This window comes from Dunckerocampus dactyliophorus, chromosome 4 (assembly GCF_027744805.1).
Source record: "Dunckerocampus dactyliophorus isolate RoL2022-P2 chromosome 4, RoL_Ddac_1.1, whole genome shotgun sequence".
NCBI lineage: Eukaryota > Metazoa > Chordata > Actinopteri > Syngnathiformes > Syngnathidae > Dunckerocampus > Dunckerocampus dactyliophorus.
The window spans coordinates 20614954-20631720 of record NC_072822.1 but is presented as its reverse complement, the minus strand read 5'-3'; the positions used below and the strand labels follow the sequence as shown (position 1 = coordinate 20631720).

Sequence of the window (16767 nt, the reverse complement as noted above, 5' to 3'; positions counted from 1 at the left end):
TTTTTTCTATTTTCATTTTCAATTAATTCATTCATTTTCTTTTTTAATCTCACCTAAAAAATGCTGAGAAAAGCCTTCACCTTGAGGTATTTTCATTAAAATTCTTGTCATTATTGTGGCAGATCAAAAGATAGGATGTACTGTATAACAACAAATGGCTTTACAGAGTAATTGCTTTTAACCGACTTGGACAGATTCAGCCCTAGTCATTTACGTTCCACGACTACAGTAGCCCCAAGTGCTGCTTGCAACCTTTAGTTTCGACCACCAGGGAGGAATGTTGCTGCCATCAGGTCTACATAAAGCTCTGAAGTTGGCACATCAAAAAACAGTTTTCAGAGCAATGCAAGTATTGAACACTAAACTTGTTGTTTTTCCCCTGCTTCAGATAATATAAAATAAATAAAACAGACCCATCAATCACAGTGTTGTATGTTAGCACATCAAAAATAACATTGTTTCATTATCATCAATAAAGTGGGCGGTCACCCATAAATATCTGTGGTTGCCAGCTAAGTTCAGTTACAGCAACACAGTTGGGCGACTTCTCCATGAAAAGTTTGTTTATCTTTTCGCCATCGTACAGCTTGCTGATTTTGGTCATCACTGTAGTCCTGCACGGTGGCTTGTATGATGAGTCGCTAGACGTAGTTTGCAACACCTCATCTTCCACGATGTTTATTGGCCTGCAGTTCATCACAATCTACTTGGCAAGAACATTCGTCAACCTGTCGGCTGCATACTCGCTCATACAAGGTTTAGTTTGGCGAACAGCTTTGCTATGGCTCGATAAATTGCTACTGTCTTCGCTGCTAACGTTAGCTGTGGCTGCAGTCACGACTGGGTGCTTTGCGTTGATGTGGTAGGCTAAACCTGAGCTTCTTCAGTGGTCAGCAAACTGCTTACAAAGAAGGCATATCACTCCACCTTTATCAATGGTGCCGTTGGGGCTTTTTTCAAATGTAAATCTCTCATTCATTGGACCGACAACTCTCACATACTCACACCTCCATCTTCAGGTCTCCTCTCCACTACTCACCGCTACTCACGTTGCCTTCCCAACTGCAATGGGAACCTATCAGCTTATGTTAAACAAGTCCAAACACAATGGCAGCCAATCGATGTCCACTACAGAGTGTGACTGACTATTGTTTTCCAACCCCAACATTCAAGCACAAGAAGCCCAATGCATAAAAACTGATTTTTTTTTTTAAAAAGGCAGTAAAGTTAGAGATTACAAATTAGATCAACTACGGCCCGTGGGCCAAATGCTGACCATATCAAAGTCTAAACATATAATTGACTATGGCTCGCGCACAAAATGTGCTTAAGTGTTTTGTACTTCTTATTTTAAACACGAGGTGAAGCTAGTGCATTGAACAGGGCAGAGTCTCCGCAATTAGCGATTATATAACAAAATTGTTCAGGTTAACTAGAAATGGCAGAACCAAAGAGACCCTATGCATGGATATGCTTCCTTGAGGCTGAATCTGTGACAACAATACCCCACTTCCACCGGCGATGGTTCAAGCAAAAGCAGAGTCCGGATGAAGGCTGGTACGCAATATTGTTAGTCTGAACAGAGAGGTTTGGTTTGGTTTGGAGTTAATTAGCCGGGGTAACGCTTTGCACCGTAGGCTTCGTTCATACTGCAGGTCAAGTCCAATTTTTTTTTGTTCAAATGTGACCTTTATGTTTTTAAAAAATATTACAATTCTCACTTGTTCAAATGCACGCCATGCCTTGTTTGTATGTGGATATAAATCCCATATGTATCCATCATGTATACGTCATGCCAAGACTTGGGGAAAGGTATTCACAGGTGGAGACAAAAGTTGTTTTTGTCATCCGAAAATGATTTTTTAAATCTGTCAGTGACGTGGCTCGCGTCAGTGTCCCAACGCTCCGACATCCACTCACACGCTCCTCGGAACAGACGCCGTAGCAAGTTCCCCACTAACTGCCATAATCCAAATTCTTGCCCTCTTCTTTCTTAATCTCCCTCGCAAAATAATTTGGTTAAGCAAATGTTGACTATGGTTGCAAAAAATCCTTGAAATTGCCACAACGCACAAATTGAGGCATATTTACAAACACTGGGGGACATTGGCCGCCTGTGGCTTGTTTTTTATTGGGCACTGTGTAAAGAGAAAAAGCTTTAATATTGGCACTGTTAACAAATAATAACACAAAGCCAAATATAAAAAATATGTACAAATATCAAAGTGGCCCCCGCATTCCTTGGACTTTCTGGTATGCGTCCCACAGTGGAAAAAGTTGGGACACGAGTGGACACCCGTAATTAATCACAATCAATGCTATTGTTTAACACCCCTATTAAACACATGCATTTGTAGTTGATGTGTTCTGAGCTGGATATGATAGTGGTTACATATTGAAGGTCTTGCTTAAATGCCTTGCTCAAAGGTACCTTTACTGTGAGCGTGTGTCCCTGCTGTTAGACACAGTAGTGCCTATCAGCTTGGTCTCTTATGGAAATTAGCCACTCAGTATTTCGGTACACATATCTCTGTCCAGGCTGCTCAGCACAATATGAGCAACTCAATGATACGTCGACATTGATAAAAGAAGAAGACTGGAACGTGCAACGCAAAGTAAGCTGTGTGCAAGCATGCATCTCTTAGCCTTGCTTTCTCTGCACGCTCATCCCTGCATTTGTCCTGCGTTATTAAAGACATGATTGTTTTCATGTCTAACGTTTATATAAATGTACAGTATAAAAAGTATAGTTTATAGTATACCATAAGCATGATAAAAACGTATAAAACTTACAAAATAAAATAACATATTGCAGCAATTCAAATCATGACATAATGTCCCAACTCAAATGTATAAATCTTAACAGTAGTCACGGCAGCACCCAAGTGGAAACATCTTATAAACCTTTTTATTCTTGCATTCAAGTTATATTTCATAACAGAAAAGGTGATGAATACTAACCTTGACCACATCTTCGTCTGTGGAGCGGCACGTCACTGTGTCAGAGACATCAGTTACTGAAGCGTCTATTCCGATGGTTACCACTTTCACAGGGACCGCCACGGTCTTCCCAGTCAGAACTGCTGTGTTTAAAATCTCAGAGTCCTATGGAGAGAAAGGGACCAAAATCATAACAGCAACAATAACAAATTGATCTGGAATTAAACCGTAACTGATTTGACTCTTCTGGTAAGATTTATGGTTAAACTGGCAGTTTGTTGACTTCTGAGATTTGTGAGGTGAGCAGTTGAATACAAACTCAACCATCATTAATGGGAGTGATTATGAACAGTTACTACTTCCCGTAATTGCTACCATGCTCCTCAGAGAGTACATTGATGGGCACCATTAGCATGACATTATGCTTTCTAAGTCAATATAATTACGGTAGATGCGATAATAACATTTCGCATAACTTTGGCTCAATTAGCAGCATTAGCATGTAGCTACATAACTGATGTGTTAAAGAGATTGTTGATCGACCACCTCCTTGTCATCCTTACAACATTCATGTAGATGTTCCAATACATAGTATGTGCGCACTTGCATCGCATGCAAAGTTGCAGTGATGCTGATTTTACTGTATAATCAAATTAAAACAGTCTTAACCTATTATGTCTCCTTTCATACAACATTATTAGAGAGCACATTGTTATTGGTATGATTGCCTGGTAAAAAAAAAAAAAACTCTCACACTGTGCTACTTTGAGGATTCAAAGTACGTGCCACTTCTGCAGAGCGCTGTGGCCTCCTTTCTCATTGGCCCTGTAAGTAATAAAGCATCTCGCTTCCAGGCAGACTAATACCCTAAAGCATCCATCTTCTGTAAGCCACAGGGGCCTGGCAGTGTCTTTGTCTTGTCCCAGTGGCAATGTTACAAGCACTGGGGTGGACATATAATGTGGCCGAGGGCAGACTCATTCTGGGACAATCCAATCGTACTGTGCCTGGGCGCACTTAACACCGAAAGCACGGTACGGTTTGCACTGAATCACATCCAGGTGCGGCACGCTTCATCTCCTGGCACAATTTCGTGCACGGATTAATGCTAACCGACACAATTCATACTTGAAATAAAATACAAAGACTCAAAATACATGGCATTCGTGTGCATAACGTCATTTGCACTCAAGAAAAATATAAACACTTTTGTATTTGCTCCCATTTTTCATGAGATGAATTCAAAGATCTAAACCCTTTTTTTATGTACACAAAAGGCCTATTTCTCTAAAACATTGTTCACAAATGTGTCTAAATCTGTGTTAGTGAGCATTCATAATTCTTTCACCTCACGGGTGTGGCATATCAAGATGCTGATCAATAACAGGCCATTCCAAAATGTGCAGTTTCAGTGAATTGGGGGTAGTCCGGTTCAGGGTCCGGTTTGTTGTCCATAGCATACGCCATACCATAACCCCACTGCTATCGTGGGCCATTTGATCCGTAACACAGGTGCAATTTATTCATGGCAGGCATTTTGAATGCACGGATGCCGTGACAAGATCCTAAGGCCTATTGTGTTGCCATCCATCCACGACCACCACCTCATATTGTAGCATGGTAATGCACCGCCCCATGTTGCAAGGATCTGTACACAATTCCTGGAAGCTAAAAACACCCCAGTTCTTGCATGGCCAGCATACTTACCAGACATGTCACCCATCGAGCATGTTTGGGGTGCTCTTAATCGGTTCAACGGTCGTCCCTCATTTATGACGTTTCCGACACGGCCGCATAAAAGATGGTTGCAGAAATGAAAGTACTGCCTTCATATTTTTGTTGCGTGTAATTCACATGTTGTCGCTTTTGTGAATGAATGACAGCAGAAACATTGCACAAAATCTCTAAGCAGAACAACTTCAAATAGTCAACAAAGTCATCAAAATGACAGTAAAAGGGCAGTGCAGAAGTCATGAGACAAGCGAATGGGCTGTGGCTCGAATGCTCAGTGTGAGAACGGGCCAGCAACGCCCAGGAGAGAGTTTGCATTGCGCCTAAGTCCAGCACGCCACGACTATGCCCCGAGTCATAGAACTAACAGTGCATTTTGTTATGAAACAACATCCAAATATCAAAATCTGAAAAAACAAGCCAGATAAGTTTCAATTTGACTGTAAAGCTAGAGAAGCAGAAAGAAGTATGACAAGAAGATGATGCAAACAAGCAAAGCATACTGATCCTATCACTTTTAATTGGGGTCTCTAAAAAGCACAAATGACACAGTCAGTTCTTTAAATGCTATCAGCACAGCCTAATCGCTCCCAACACAAACCTTAACCTTTAATCACACATGCATACACTAGGGTTGTCACAGACGATAATGAGGGCCAATTAAGATATGTTTGAGGTAACATTTGCTCTGTGCAGTCACCCACTCAACATCGATTCAGTCCCGGAGAAATGACTTCTCAATTATGTGGATTGCTCTGCAATTCTCAGCAGCGCAATAATGGCAGACATTGAAGAACTTTGCCAAGTGTCTACTTATATTAGTTAAATGTACAGACGGAAAAGTCTGTAAAGGTTGAATGCTTTCAAGATGCCTTGCCTGAGTGATTTCCAAGGCTGAGGACTTGCCAGCACTGAAGACAACTCTGTTTTTACTGAGACAGATTTTATTTTTCTGTCATGTCACAAAGAGAGACATGTAGATTAGGTTTTGTTAAAGGTCCTATGACGTCCCACAATAGTGTATTCAACATGTGTTAAAAATCTATCCTTAGTGCTGGAATTCAGCAAGTTTAAAGTGAGTTTTGGAAGGCTAACTGGGAACATGTGGTTTTATGTCTGTAACTTTAATGCTTATGAGCTATTGTGCACTTTATCCCCTGTTTAGATACAGCATACTCAACCTCTGCACTTGCCAAACGATAAAGATGCAAATATCACACCCGATAATGTATGCCGTGGGGGAGGACATAAACGTTTGCAATGCTGGCATGCAGTCATGGGAAAAGCCCATGGGGTGTCCTAAGTTTTTCCACAAATTTTGCTCACATTTGACAGTCAGTCACCTAAAGGCATGTACCAAAATTCTGTGGTGATTCTTGAAATTTCAAGTCAAGCCGGCTCATGGCGTTAAACTTAAACAGCGACACATTGTCATAAAAATGGCAGCACAGGCAACACAGGAGGGGCGCGTGTTTTGCCAAATTTTTTACCCTTTTGTGTGCAGCAGTTCCTAATTGTTCTCAAATTGCTCCTCAGTGTCCTAATCTTTTCACGACTTTGACTGAGATATGGTGCTAACATAAATGTCACATTTTTATCTTCTATCATGATTGGTGAGCCTATTTGCTCAAGAAAAACAACATGACAGAACTTACAGCGCTCACATTTGTAGCGAACTGACAGAGGCCTTATTTAAAGATATGTACAAAGCTGTCCTCTGTGATGTGGTGGGGCTAAATACATGCGGAAGGAGAATTTTCGTTCATGCCCTCATGAAAATAAACTTCAATACCGACCGCTCTTCTCTCAAAGGTGGACCAAATAAGTGAGGGAAATGATGTGTGTGATTTTTAGCACATTTGGCTTACATAAACAGGCTCAAAGACACACATTACTGCTATAACATCATTAAAAAAGTCAATTTTGCAGAAGAGGATTGTCACGTTCTTCTATGATTTTTTGTAGCGTTACCCCAGGATGCAAGGATATGCTGGCAATCTGGTTCAATATAGTCTTTTATTAAGAAAGAATAAGGTCACACGGAGCGGTACTACACACAAAAAGTACCAAAGTGTAAGGCTAGGAGGTACAACAAAGGCAAACATAAAACTCACCATAGTAGGTGGAAACAGGAATGCACTAGAAAAAGTGTACCGGTATATCAGGAAACAAGAAAGCAGCTGACGGAGGTGCAAAAGAATGCATCAAACCAAGTAACCATAGTCCAAGGTAAATTAAATGAGGGTGGTGCATGTGGCACCAGGGCCTTCAATGGGCCGGCCAGAATTTTATCCACCAGGCACCGTGAGTGCAAGTATCAAAAAACAAAACAATAATATTCGTACATTTGTGCCATGGCACGATTTCAAACCACGGTCGCCTGTGTAGAGTGATTGCAAGCGATACACACTAAGATTGCCGTGATACCAACACTGTATTAATAAAAATATAAGTCCCCTTATCTTCGAATACATAGTCACCAATACGCCTGACTTACATTACTGCTAGTAACTTCAAGTTAGTGACTAAATTCCAGCGGTGATCAGCAGTACACCGGCGCTTGTACATGTGGCGCTCAGCCAAATGTGATGAGCATAAATAGAAAGCTTGGTGATAAAAGGTTCAGACAGCTCCATACAGCTACACTACATCATCATCTGAAATAGTTAATCAATATTTATCTAATAACATGACAAAAATATAAAACGTTTTAAGTAAATACAGCTACTCACCAGAGATGTCAATTCCTTCTGCTCAGTCAGCCATTGTGGGCGCGGCGTGTTGAACAGTTTGTCTATGATCATCCAAATAGCGGACGGAAAAGTGATGTCACTGTAGGCTGGCTAGTTGGCCATGAGATGCAAATCTGAAGTCTGACTGGCTAAAAAAACCCATCCCCGTTGCTAATAGTGTGTATGTGGCAGGGGCCAAAACTCCAGATTTGAGATTACATTGATATGGCAGCACATAGAAGCTGAAATCTGATCTAACATACACATACAGTCCAAAATGAATAAAATAGCTATTAATGTCATAGACTGTTGGGAATAAATTTGTATAATAATGGAAGAAGTACTACAATTTACGTTTTAAATGGAGTTTAGTGCTTCTGGTAATGGTTAGGCCAGCAGAGAAGGCCTTGCTGGCCCTGAATGCACACCACTGTGAACAGGAAATAATGGTAGAAAAGGAAATTAACCCTACCACATGTCCAACCTGTCATGCAGAACATGACAGAGGACACCTTTAAAAGGAGTCAGGTCATTCTTCAGCATCAGCTACAAAATGTGCTTTGCATGCATGGTACAACAGGCACAAGTGCATCAAAAAAGGAACCCCAATAGCTTTTCATTATACATTTATCGACTGTGTAAAGTGTTAAAAAGTTATAATAAGACATGCTATATGCCTGTATTTGCACGCTTCCATGATTCAATTCTGCTTAAAACGGTGGACTTCTGTAAATTAAATTTGTGTCTGCTGGGATTTCCAGTGGGTCGTCTATTATAAAAGGTTTGGTAAATGGTTGTGAGAAGTGGCGAAAGCTGAGGCTAATGTTAGATTACTGCAGCTGTAGATGACCCAGCAGGCTGAGAGCAGGGCAGTAATAAGCCTCACTGGGATCCCACAGCCATGCATCAATGGGCCACACACTAAGACATAGGCAGCACAATTAACTGCAAAATGGGGACTAGTGATGCACATCGGCAGCTTTTCTCAGTCAGCTCTCTCTGAATGAAGATGCAATGAAACACAGCCCTGTGAAAGTGGGTAAAATGCAATTGCCTGATTTTATTATGATTAGAGAGTAAAACGTAGTACAGTTCAGTTCATTTCACAAAGGCTTAGGATGATAGACTCTCATTTGGCTCCATTGAATCACCTCACTGTTATAATATTTGCAGTATATTTTTAATGATGAGTTTTGTGTTTTCCCTATTCCATTTCCATGATTCTCTTGTTGTCCAACCACCAAACTGTAATGTGTTAGTGCTGTGCTTGGTACCCCAACAAGTGGTACGGTAAGGACTGCTTATTTAGGTGTCTGAACAAATGAAAGAGGTACTACAAAAGTAATAATAATAATGATAATGATAATAATAAATGTGTAATACTGTTTTTAATTTGGTGCCTCTCTAACTTGTGATAATAAAAGACAATAAATGCCTACTGTAACTCAAGCAAACGCTACAGCTTGTTGGAAACAGTGCACATTTCAACTTCATATAGATTTTCAGTATTGTAGGGCAGGAAAATACTGTTTTCACGTGGCTTCCTTGTTTGTGCTATTCTTCCTGGGCAATGTGCCTCACAGTCTTACAGAGATGTTCTTTTTGTTCAATAATCTGGGGAGAACTGCCTGTCTGCTTTATCAAGAATCTCTTTGTTAGCATTCAGCACACTGCCGTGGCTGGTAATGTGTTCTGGGCCGTAATTTCTGCCGTGTCTTTGCTCGATCTGAAAATAAGTGAGATTTATGGTGTCAGCCTGAGTGACACCGGCAGCATGAGAAGTAGCAACGCTGCCCATTCTGGTGCTGTGATTAGCTTCTGCTTCTTTTCTGTAGTAATGCATCCTCTTACCTGATCATCCTGGTTGCTGTTGCTACAAATGAACCGGCCAAACACAGTGCTGCTGGAGCTTAAAGCTCGAGGCATGATACTTTAATATGATTATGTGGGTGTCATTTGTAGTTAGTTATTAAATGTATTTCTAACATGTTTAACAAAGTTACATTGGCGTATATTACATTCGCACTTTCACAATTAGACATGTAAAAAAAAATGTAAGTCTTTCTTGACTTCAGTTCCTGGTGGGGGCCCTCCTGCATTAGTCTGCTTCTGCTTATTGGTTGTTTGTTTCAATAATTCAGCTTTTCGTCATTGTTCCTTTTGTTTTATATTGACCATTTTTGCTTGTTTAATTTTGTTTCTGCAGTGTGCCTCAGGCCAAAGACAAATGAGCCCTGTATGGGCCCTGCGGCACACTTTGGGCACCCGCTCTTTGTGGCTTTTCGTTGGGGTTCGGTGCATGCCGTCAGCTCTGTGTGTACACCACAACTCTATATGACTTGATGGCAGCTATTGTGCACGTCACACAGCGCTTGTTGCTTGCGGGCCGAGGTGTGCTGGTGTGGCGTGTGCTGACACCTATGGCCATGCCTTGAGGGCTGTGCTCAGAGAGCTGGCGGGGTGTGTGCCTGCGGAGTGGCGAGGCGTGCAGGCATGTTCAGTGGTCAGAACATGTGCCTGTTGGTCAAGCTCCGGGAGGGGTGGGCACTGATGTGATAATGCATTTATTTTTTCCTATAATTTTGCAATCAACCAGCAAAGTCCCAAAGATCAATGGGTTGGCGACCCCCTTCTCAAAATAATGGTTGCATTTCCATCTAGAAAATGGCCATCTCTCTCCTCCCTCCATTGTGTTGGTTGCTGCATTACACTTGAGTTGTCCTCATGCTGAAAACGTTCAAATTTATACCAAAATGTTTTCTCAGTTTGCGTACATTTTCCGGTTTGCGTAAAATATGGCCTTGTTGTGTTATAAATACACTACGTGAGTGCACACTATCTGAGTGCAAATGGGTTTTTCATGTTGTTTTTTAAATCACAAAACATCCTTGTTTAGAACCTTGCTAATACATCAGTGGCTGACTTTGTCATTCTTTGTTACCTAACACAGTTACGCCACAAGTCTCAAAAATGTTAACACAAAAAAAACTTATTTATCAAATGGCTGGCACTTGAAACTTTCTTTAGGTCCAATTTGGGTTATTTGATCAAAAGAAAAGCACAGACTTGAGATGAGAAATACTATTGCATTCAAGAAAAAACTCGGAGCAAAACATGAAGGTGATGTCCGTGTTGATCTCGCTGCCATATCGTGTCTTTGGCTCACATCTTCGATGAAGGTAAAAGTAACCTTAAATCTGTATTTATCCTTTTCATTCGTCATTTATATACATTTAGAATTGTTTTATACACGTACAACTATAATTGTAAAACATGTTTTGTGTAAACATTTTTGGCTGTCAGGAATGGATTAATTTAATTTACATTATGTCTTGATATTCACTTTCACGCTCCTGGTTATAGCACCATCCATTACGTTGAAGTGCTCCAGACAATCCAAGAATGTGTTTTAATGTGGACTGAGTATTATTTTCTCATTGGTCTGGCCAGAATTTTTGGGGGGGAGGCAAACAAGCTGGTATTAAAAATGCTAATATGTGAAAATTGCTGAGTAAAGTTGTTGTTCATGCATTTTACAATATTTGCATTGAACCCAGTACTAGTAGAATAAAGTAAGCAAACACCATCAATGACAGAATGTCCACAGACCAGGTGTGAGGTGTAGGTGTCAGTACCGTAACATTACTGTAATGTTCGGTCAGCCACAAACATACCAGACTTGATTGCTGGAACAACAGGCTTTTATTGCAGGTTTGAATGATATCACAACAGGTACAATAATCCCTAATAAAAACACAAGCTACTGTTGCGGCCGTAACCCATGACAAGCTGAAACTCAATTCTGAACCCCCGACCCTCCACTCGTCATTCGGGTCTCCTAGCTAACACATTTGCAGCAACACACACCAGCACCAGCCTTATTTATGTCTTAAATGGCTTGTTTACTCGAAATATTTGTACTTGGTGAACACAAGTGTCAAGGTGACTATAGAGGTGTTAGTTCATGTCTAGAGTGCCAAAGAATGTTAGAAAAAACATATTTAGAAGGTCATAAACAGGTTTTCTATGCTCAAACTACAAAAATATTAAATTTATAAATAAGGACTCATACTTCGCAGAAATTCACTTATCACGATCAGGTCTGGAACCAATTAACCGCGATAAATGAAGGATTACTGTAATTACCTATTCTGCATGTGAATTCCTCATTGTGGTGTATAATCTTTAAATAATTAGATATCATATATCCGTGAACAAGGGGTGACATTATCTGGACCACAAATCTTGCATGTACTTCAAAACCACTGACAACATTTTATTATATTTCATGTCCTTTCGAGAACAAATGCAATAAAACAAACTATTATGAAAAGTAGACTAATGTGCAGTAAATTACGTTTTCTCAGTGCGGATCAACATTTTCATCCCTTGATGATAAATTATGGAGAATGGAAGCAAGAGGAAAGTGAAATGGGAGTAGAGGGATAGCCGCTTATGAGCTGTGAACATTAAATACCAGACACTGTCCCGAAGCGACTAAGAAGACATGTCCTTTCATCAGCTCCTCTCCATACAATGTGCAATGCTCAATGTGGAACCCCCTCTTCCCTATTCCAATGGGTGTCTAATTGGCCAGAAGTGAGAAACATGGAAGTGAGTGGGAATAAAGGCCTTGGAAGCCCCAATGCAGTGTGATACATCACTGCATGACAGCGCATTGAAGTAGCGGGATGGTTGTGAAGCCAACACTGCCTTTTAATGAGTCTCCCCTCTTTGCTCTATTTGTGCTTCTTCCCATTGGTATTGCTCCAAGGATGAACCATTTCTTCAGGTCTTCCAATCATCCTTCCACCTTCTCTTCTCTGCTAATGGGATCATGGTGTTTGCAGTCAGTGCATGGCTCACATAGACTGGCCCCTACTCTGCAGTCTGGTCTGGCTGCCTTATAAAACGGCTTTAACTGCTTTTGAGTAACACACACACAGTGGCTTGTCTGAGATACACATGCCACTAAGAGACCCGAGCTGCTCATTACCCGTGAGCTTGGTAGAGAGAAGATTAACTTAGCAGCTGTCTAGATAGTGGACCTGTCTAGAAAGTAACAGCTGAAAACGGGCAGGTAATGAGAGATCATGCTGATCATCATTGGACAGAAAGAAGTGGCAGCTCTAAATTAGCAGGTCGGTCGAGGTTCATGACAGTGGGTGTCTTACGCAATAAAGAGACATCATAGAAAGGTCACTTAATTTCCTGTCATAGTACTTAATAAAAGTTACCCACATTATCAAAGCAATATAACCGATCTGAATGGTTGTGTAAAGCTGCAATAGGTTAAGACCCAAGGAGATGTTGCGGGTCTAACTGTTAAACTGTATTGAGCTTTATTTTTAATATCAGGGGAGGGGTCAAGGTTTTATGGGATTTGTGCACATTTAAATAATATGCAGAGGTCTTGCCTGAGGCTATATCCACACTAACACATATATCTGTCCACAAAATAACACATTCAACAACTGTCGTGCACCAGTCAGAAGCCTGAAAAGCAACTTGCTGACTTGGTCCAGCATCCAGGTCTATAGCATCTGTACATCAATATAGTGACATATTAGATGTACAATGACATGTGCGTTAACGTAAAAATCGTTGCTCATTTGCACGGGGCACAAGAAACAGGAAACGCTCCACAAAATGACACCAACACCCGTAAGTCAATAACTTCCTGTTCTGTTGTTAAATAAGGTAAAAAATTTCAGCTAATGTTACATGTTTGGTATGATGCTAAAAAGCTCGGTTTTACCCATCCAAACACATACGCTGGAGCCAAAGTAAAAAAAAAAAATCTCCACTCTGGCTGGCGTTTTCCAAAAGTTAATTTTTAGGACAAAAACTTCAATTTGTCTGTGGACGAGAGGCAAAAATGCAGAGAAAACAAACTAAAATCAATAAAAAAATCAAATACAAAATCTGTGTTCGTGAGGACATGGCCTTGCTGAGAGTCAATAGTACAGTACTAAAAAAAAGTACAGTGGAACCTTGGTTAACGTCATTAATTCGCTCCAGAAAGTCTGACTCTAACTGAAACGGATCCTAACTGAATCGTTTTTTCCCCAAAAGAAATAATGTAAATCCATTTATTCCATAGCCAAAAATGTTAACGCAAAACATGTTTTTATAGTTTTGCAAATATAGTTTTACATACAGAAAACTATTCTAAATGCATATAAGGAGGTGAGCCATTCTAATGTGTAATACATTCCAAAACAAGATCAATTAGACAGTGGCAATGACAGGTGATCATAGCATTACCTTAGCTTCACTTCAAATAGCTCTGATGTCATAACTTACACTGCTGCCAGCCCTTAAGAGGCATTGCCCTTGATATAATGTATGTGGATTGCTGTGTGTTGTATCAAGCATTACAGCCCTCAATTGAATGAATTCCAGCTATGAAGTGAAAATGGTATTTTTAAAGAGGGAATCCTTTCATTTTGAACTCTGGCCTCAGTTTAAATGTAATTACCAGAGTGGTTTGACAATGTGAGGGCAGCAAGGCAATAAATGAAAAACTGCAGGCAAATAGTGTAAAGGGCTTTCCTAAAAATCACATACATTTTGTGTAAATTACGGAGCTTGTTGGAGTCTTGGTGATGGTGCAATTTATGTTATATATTTTACTTCCTTCCAAATACAATTTATATGAGGATTGCTCTCTGCATCCGAGGGTGGACTGTTATTGAATATTGACAGTTCATGGTTGGTATTGATGGCGAAGTCTCACCAAACTGTTCTCCAATGTAAATGAGTTTTGAGTGGACATGATTTATGGGTAAACTTTACAGAGACGCATCACAGTGACACCTTGCTGACAAGACAAATGCCCCCACAATTATTAATTCTGCCCTATTTTTTAGTCTGTGTACAGTGCACAGCTTATTGATTAAGTGTTCTTTCATGTAAAATGGATTTCCTAATCACTGAACTATGTTTTTGTGCTGTAATGTAAACTAGAGGTGGATATATGGCACTATCTTCAAAATATAATTTGTAGATATGATCGCTTGTTGTTGCTGAGGTGAGATGGAGCCCTCCCTGGCGCCCGGTGGCCATGAATTGCACCCCATGCTGTGAAAATGAGCTTGTGAATAAAACATGGGTGGAAGTGGAAGGAGTATATTCTAAGTTTATCGGACAAATTCCCTGCAATTCTCATGAATAACATACCTGTGATACACGAGAGTCAATGTGTCAGAGGCAGAAGTGGAAGGCCCTTGTGAATTTCAACAACAGACAGGCTTATCTGAGGAGAAATCAAGGTCAGGCACCAGGGACACGGACATCTCTCATCTCACCTCATGAGTGAGAGCGCTGTGGGGGCTCAAGGGAGGGAGCTGCCTGGAGCTTTAACTGATGCTGGCAATGGTACAGCGATGCCTCAGTGGTGCCCCTGCTGTTTTGCCTCTCAACGGAAAACAACCGCGCTGACCATTCTGCTCAATTTCAGCCCAGTACGCTCGGTCGATCGATGAACAGTTCTACACCAACAGCCAATCATGCTTGCAGCTAATGACCTTCTGATCTCTGGTCTGATTTCTTCACCTGGTTCTGATCGTGATCCATACTGCCTGCTTAGCTTGGTTTAGCCACCCTCTGGGCACACACCTCTCTCAGAAGGCAAAAGGGCAGCCACACTTGAGAGTTTATTATCACTAAAAAATACACATTCCTCTCAAAGCTCAGTGGGCTGCAGCGTAAGTCAGAATGAATAGAAGTGGGAGGCAATCGGTACTTTTACATGCACAAAAAAAAACAAATAAACGTGAACTGTGAACGTAGTAGTCTACATTGGTCACTACGTGTCACCGGACTTGATCTTTGTAACAAGAGGCTTTTATTGCAGATTTAAATGATCTCACAACCGGCACAATAATGATAACATAATAATCATAATCATAATAGTAACACAGGCTACTGTTGCTGCCGTTAGCCAGGCAAAGCTGAAACTCAACTCTGAACCCCCGGCATCACTTCCAGTCCGCCCGCCACTCAGCTCCCCTAGGGAACACATGTACTTGCGACACACACAAGCACAAGTTTTATTTGTGTCTTAATTGGCTTAAAACAGGTTTTCTTTGTCATAACTATGAAAATATTCCATTTATACAGAAAGAATCCTACTTTGCGGAAATTCACTTATCACAGTCGGGTCTGGAACCAATTAACTGCGCTAAATGAGGGATTACTGTATTCTACACTGACAATAGGTGTCAATAAGGTTACATTATGTTACAAGAATGAGACGATAGCCACTGCAGGAAGAACTGTCCAGAAACTGGAACAACAACAACAAGGAACTTCGCCAATGCTAACAATTGTGAGTCTATATTATGTCTTATTTTATTATATCTACTATATTGGGTAATAGAAGTATAAAGGTGACTATAGGGGTGTTATTTCATGTCTAGAGAGCTCTAATAATGTTACATTGCATGTAATTGTAATTGTATGTAAAATGTATTTAGAAGGTCATAAACAGGTTGTCTATGCTCTATCTATGAAAATATTCCACTTATAAATAAGTAATTCTACTTTGCAGAGATTCACTTATCACGGTCGGGTCTGAAATCAATAAATTATACATAATATGAATACAATAAAAACCTACCTGTTTAGTAAGTGTCAGTATGCTCTCGAAGAAGACACTTTTAATATGTACCATGAATGCTTCCTGGTGGGTAGAAACGTATAAAACAGTCGTATTTTAACACCAAAATTTCACTTTTATAGTCACAATTTGAATTAAAATAGTCTCAAAATTCTACGCGTGTATTTTGTAAGCCAGTGATAAGTACACGAAACAATAACACGGTTGATAACACAAAGTATGTGAGAAAAACATTCACAACCAACATCCTTAATCATATTTTATTTTAGTAAAGTAAGAATGAAATGTTCATATACTAGTGATGTGCGGATCGATACTGAAATATCTGAAACCTTTGTTGGCTGAAACTGAGCCATGTGTGAATTGTAAATAAAGTTTTCATTCTTATGGTAGCTCTTAATAATGAATCATTTATTTAAATTGTTTAATTTACTTATTTTATTTTTGTGTTATTTAAAATACCACTTTCACATATTTTATATGATTTTGTCCTGTTTTTTCTGACGTACATTAGCTTGGCTATATTTGAAATCAACCCCGTACCTCAATATAATTCAGGGTTTAAAATGAACAAATAAATACAATTATTGATTTTTTAAAAAACATTGATCACTTATTTAAATTCATAATAAATTAAATACATGTCTTGTATTCTTTATGCTATGATATGAAATACACTACTTTTTCAAATTTACCAGACACATTAGGTGAATTTGCATCGATATTGGATCGGTATTGCCA

General features: G+C 40.0%; 1 protein-coding gene across 3 annotated transcripts in view; it reads right to left on the bottom strand.

Moving 5' to 3' along the window:
* The window catches only part of si:dkeyp-14d3.1 (transmembrane protein 132C), a 191348-nt gene that overhangs the window by 32262 nt on the left and 142319 nt on the right, over window positions 1-16767 (bottom strand). For all 3 annotated transcript variants that reach the window (XM_054774339.1, XM_054774340.1, XM_054774341.1), the window contains one exon: window positions 2962-3105. In XM_054774339.1, coding sequence (XP_054630314.1) covers window positions 2962-3105 — 144 coding nt within the window. The remainder of the gene's footprint in view (window positions 1-2961; window positions 3106-16767) is intronic.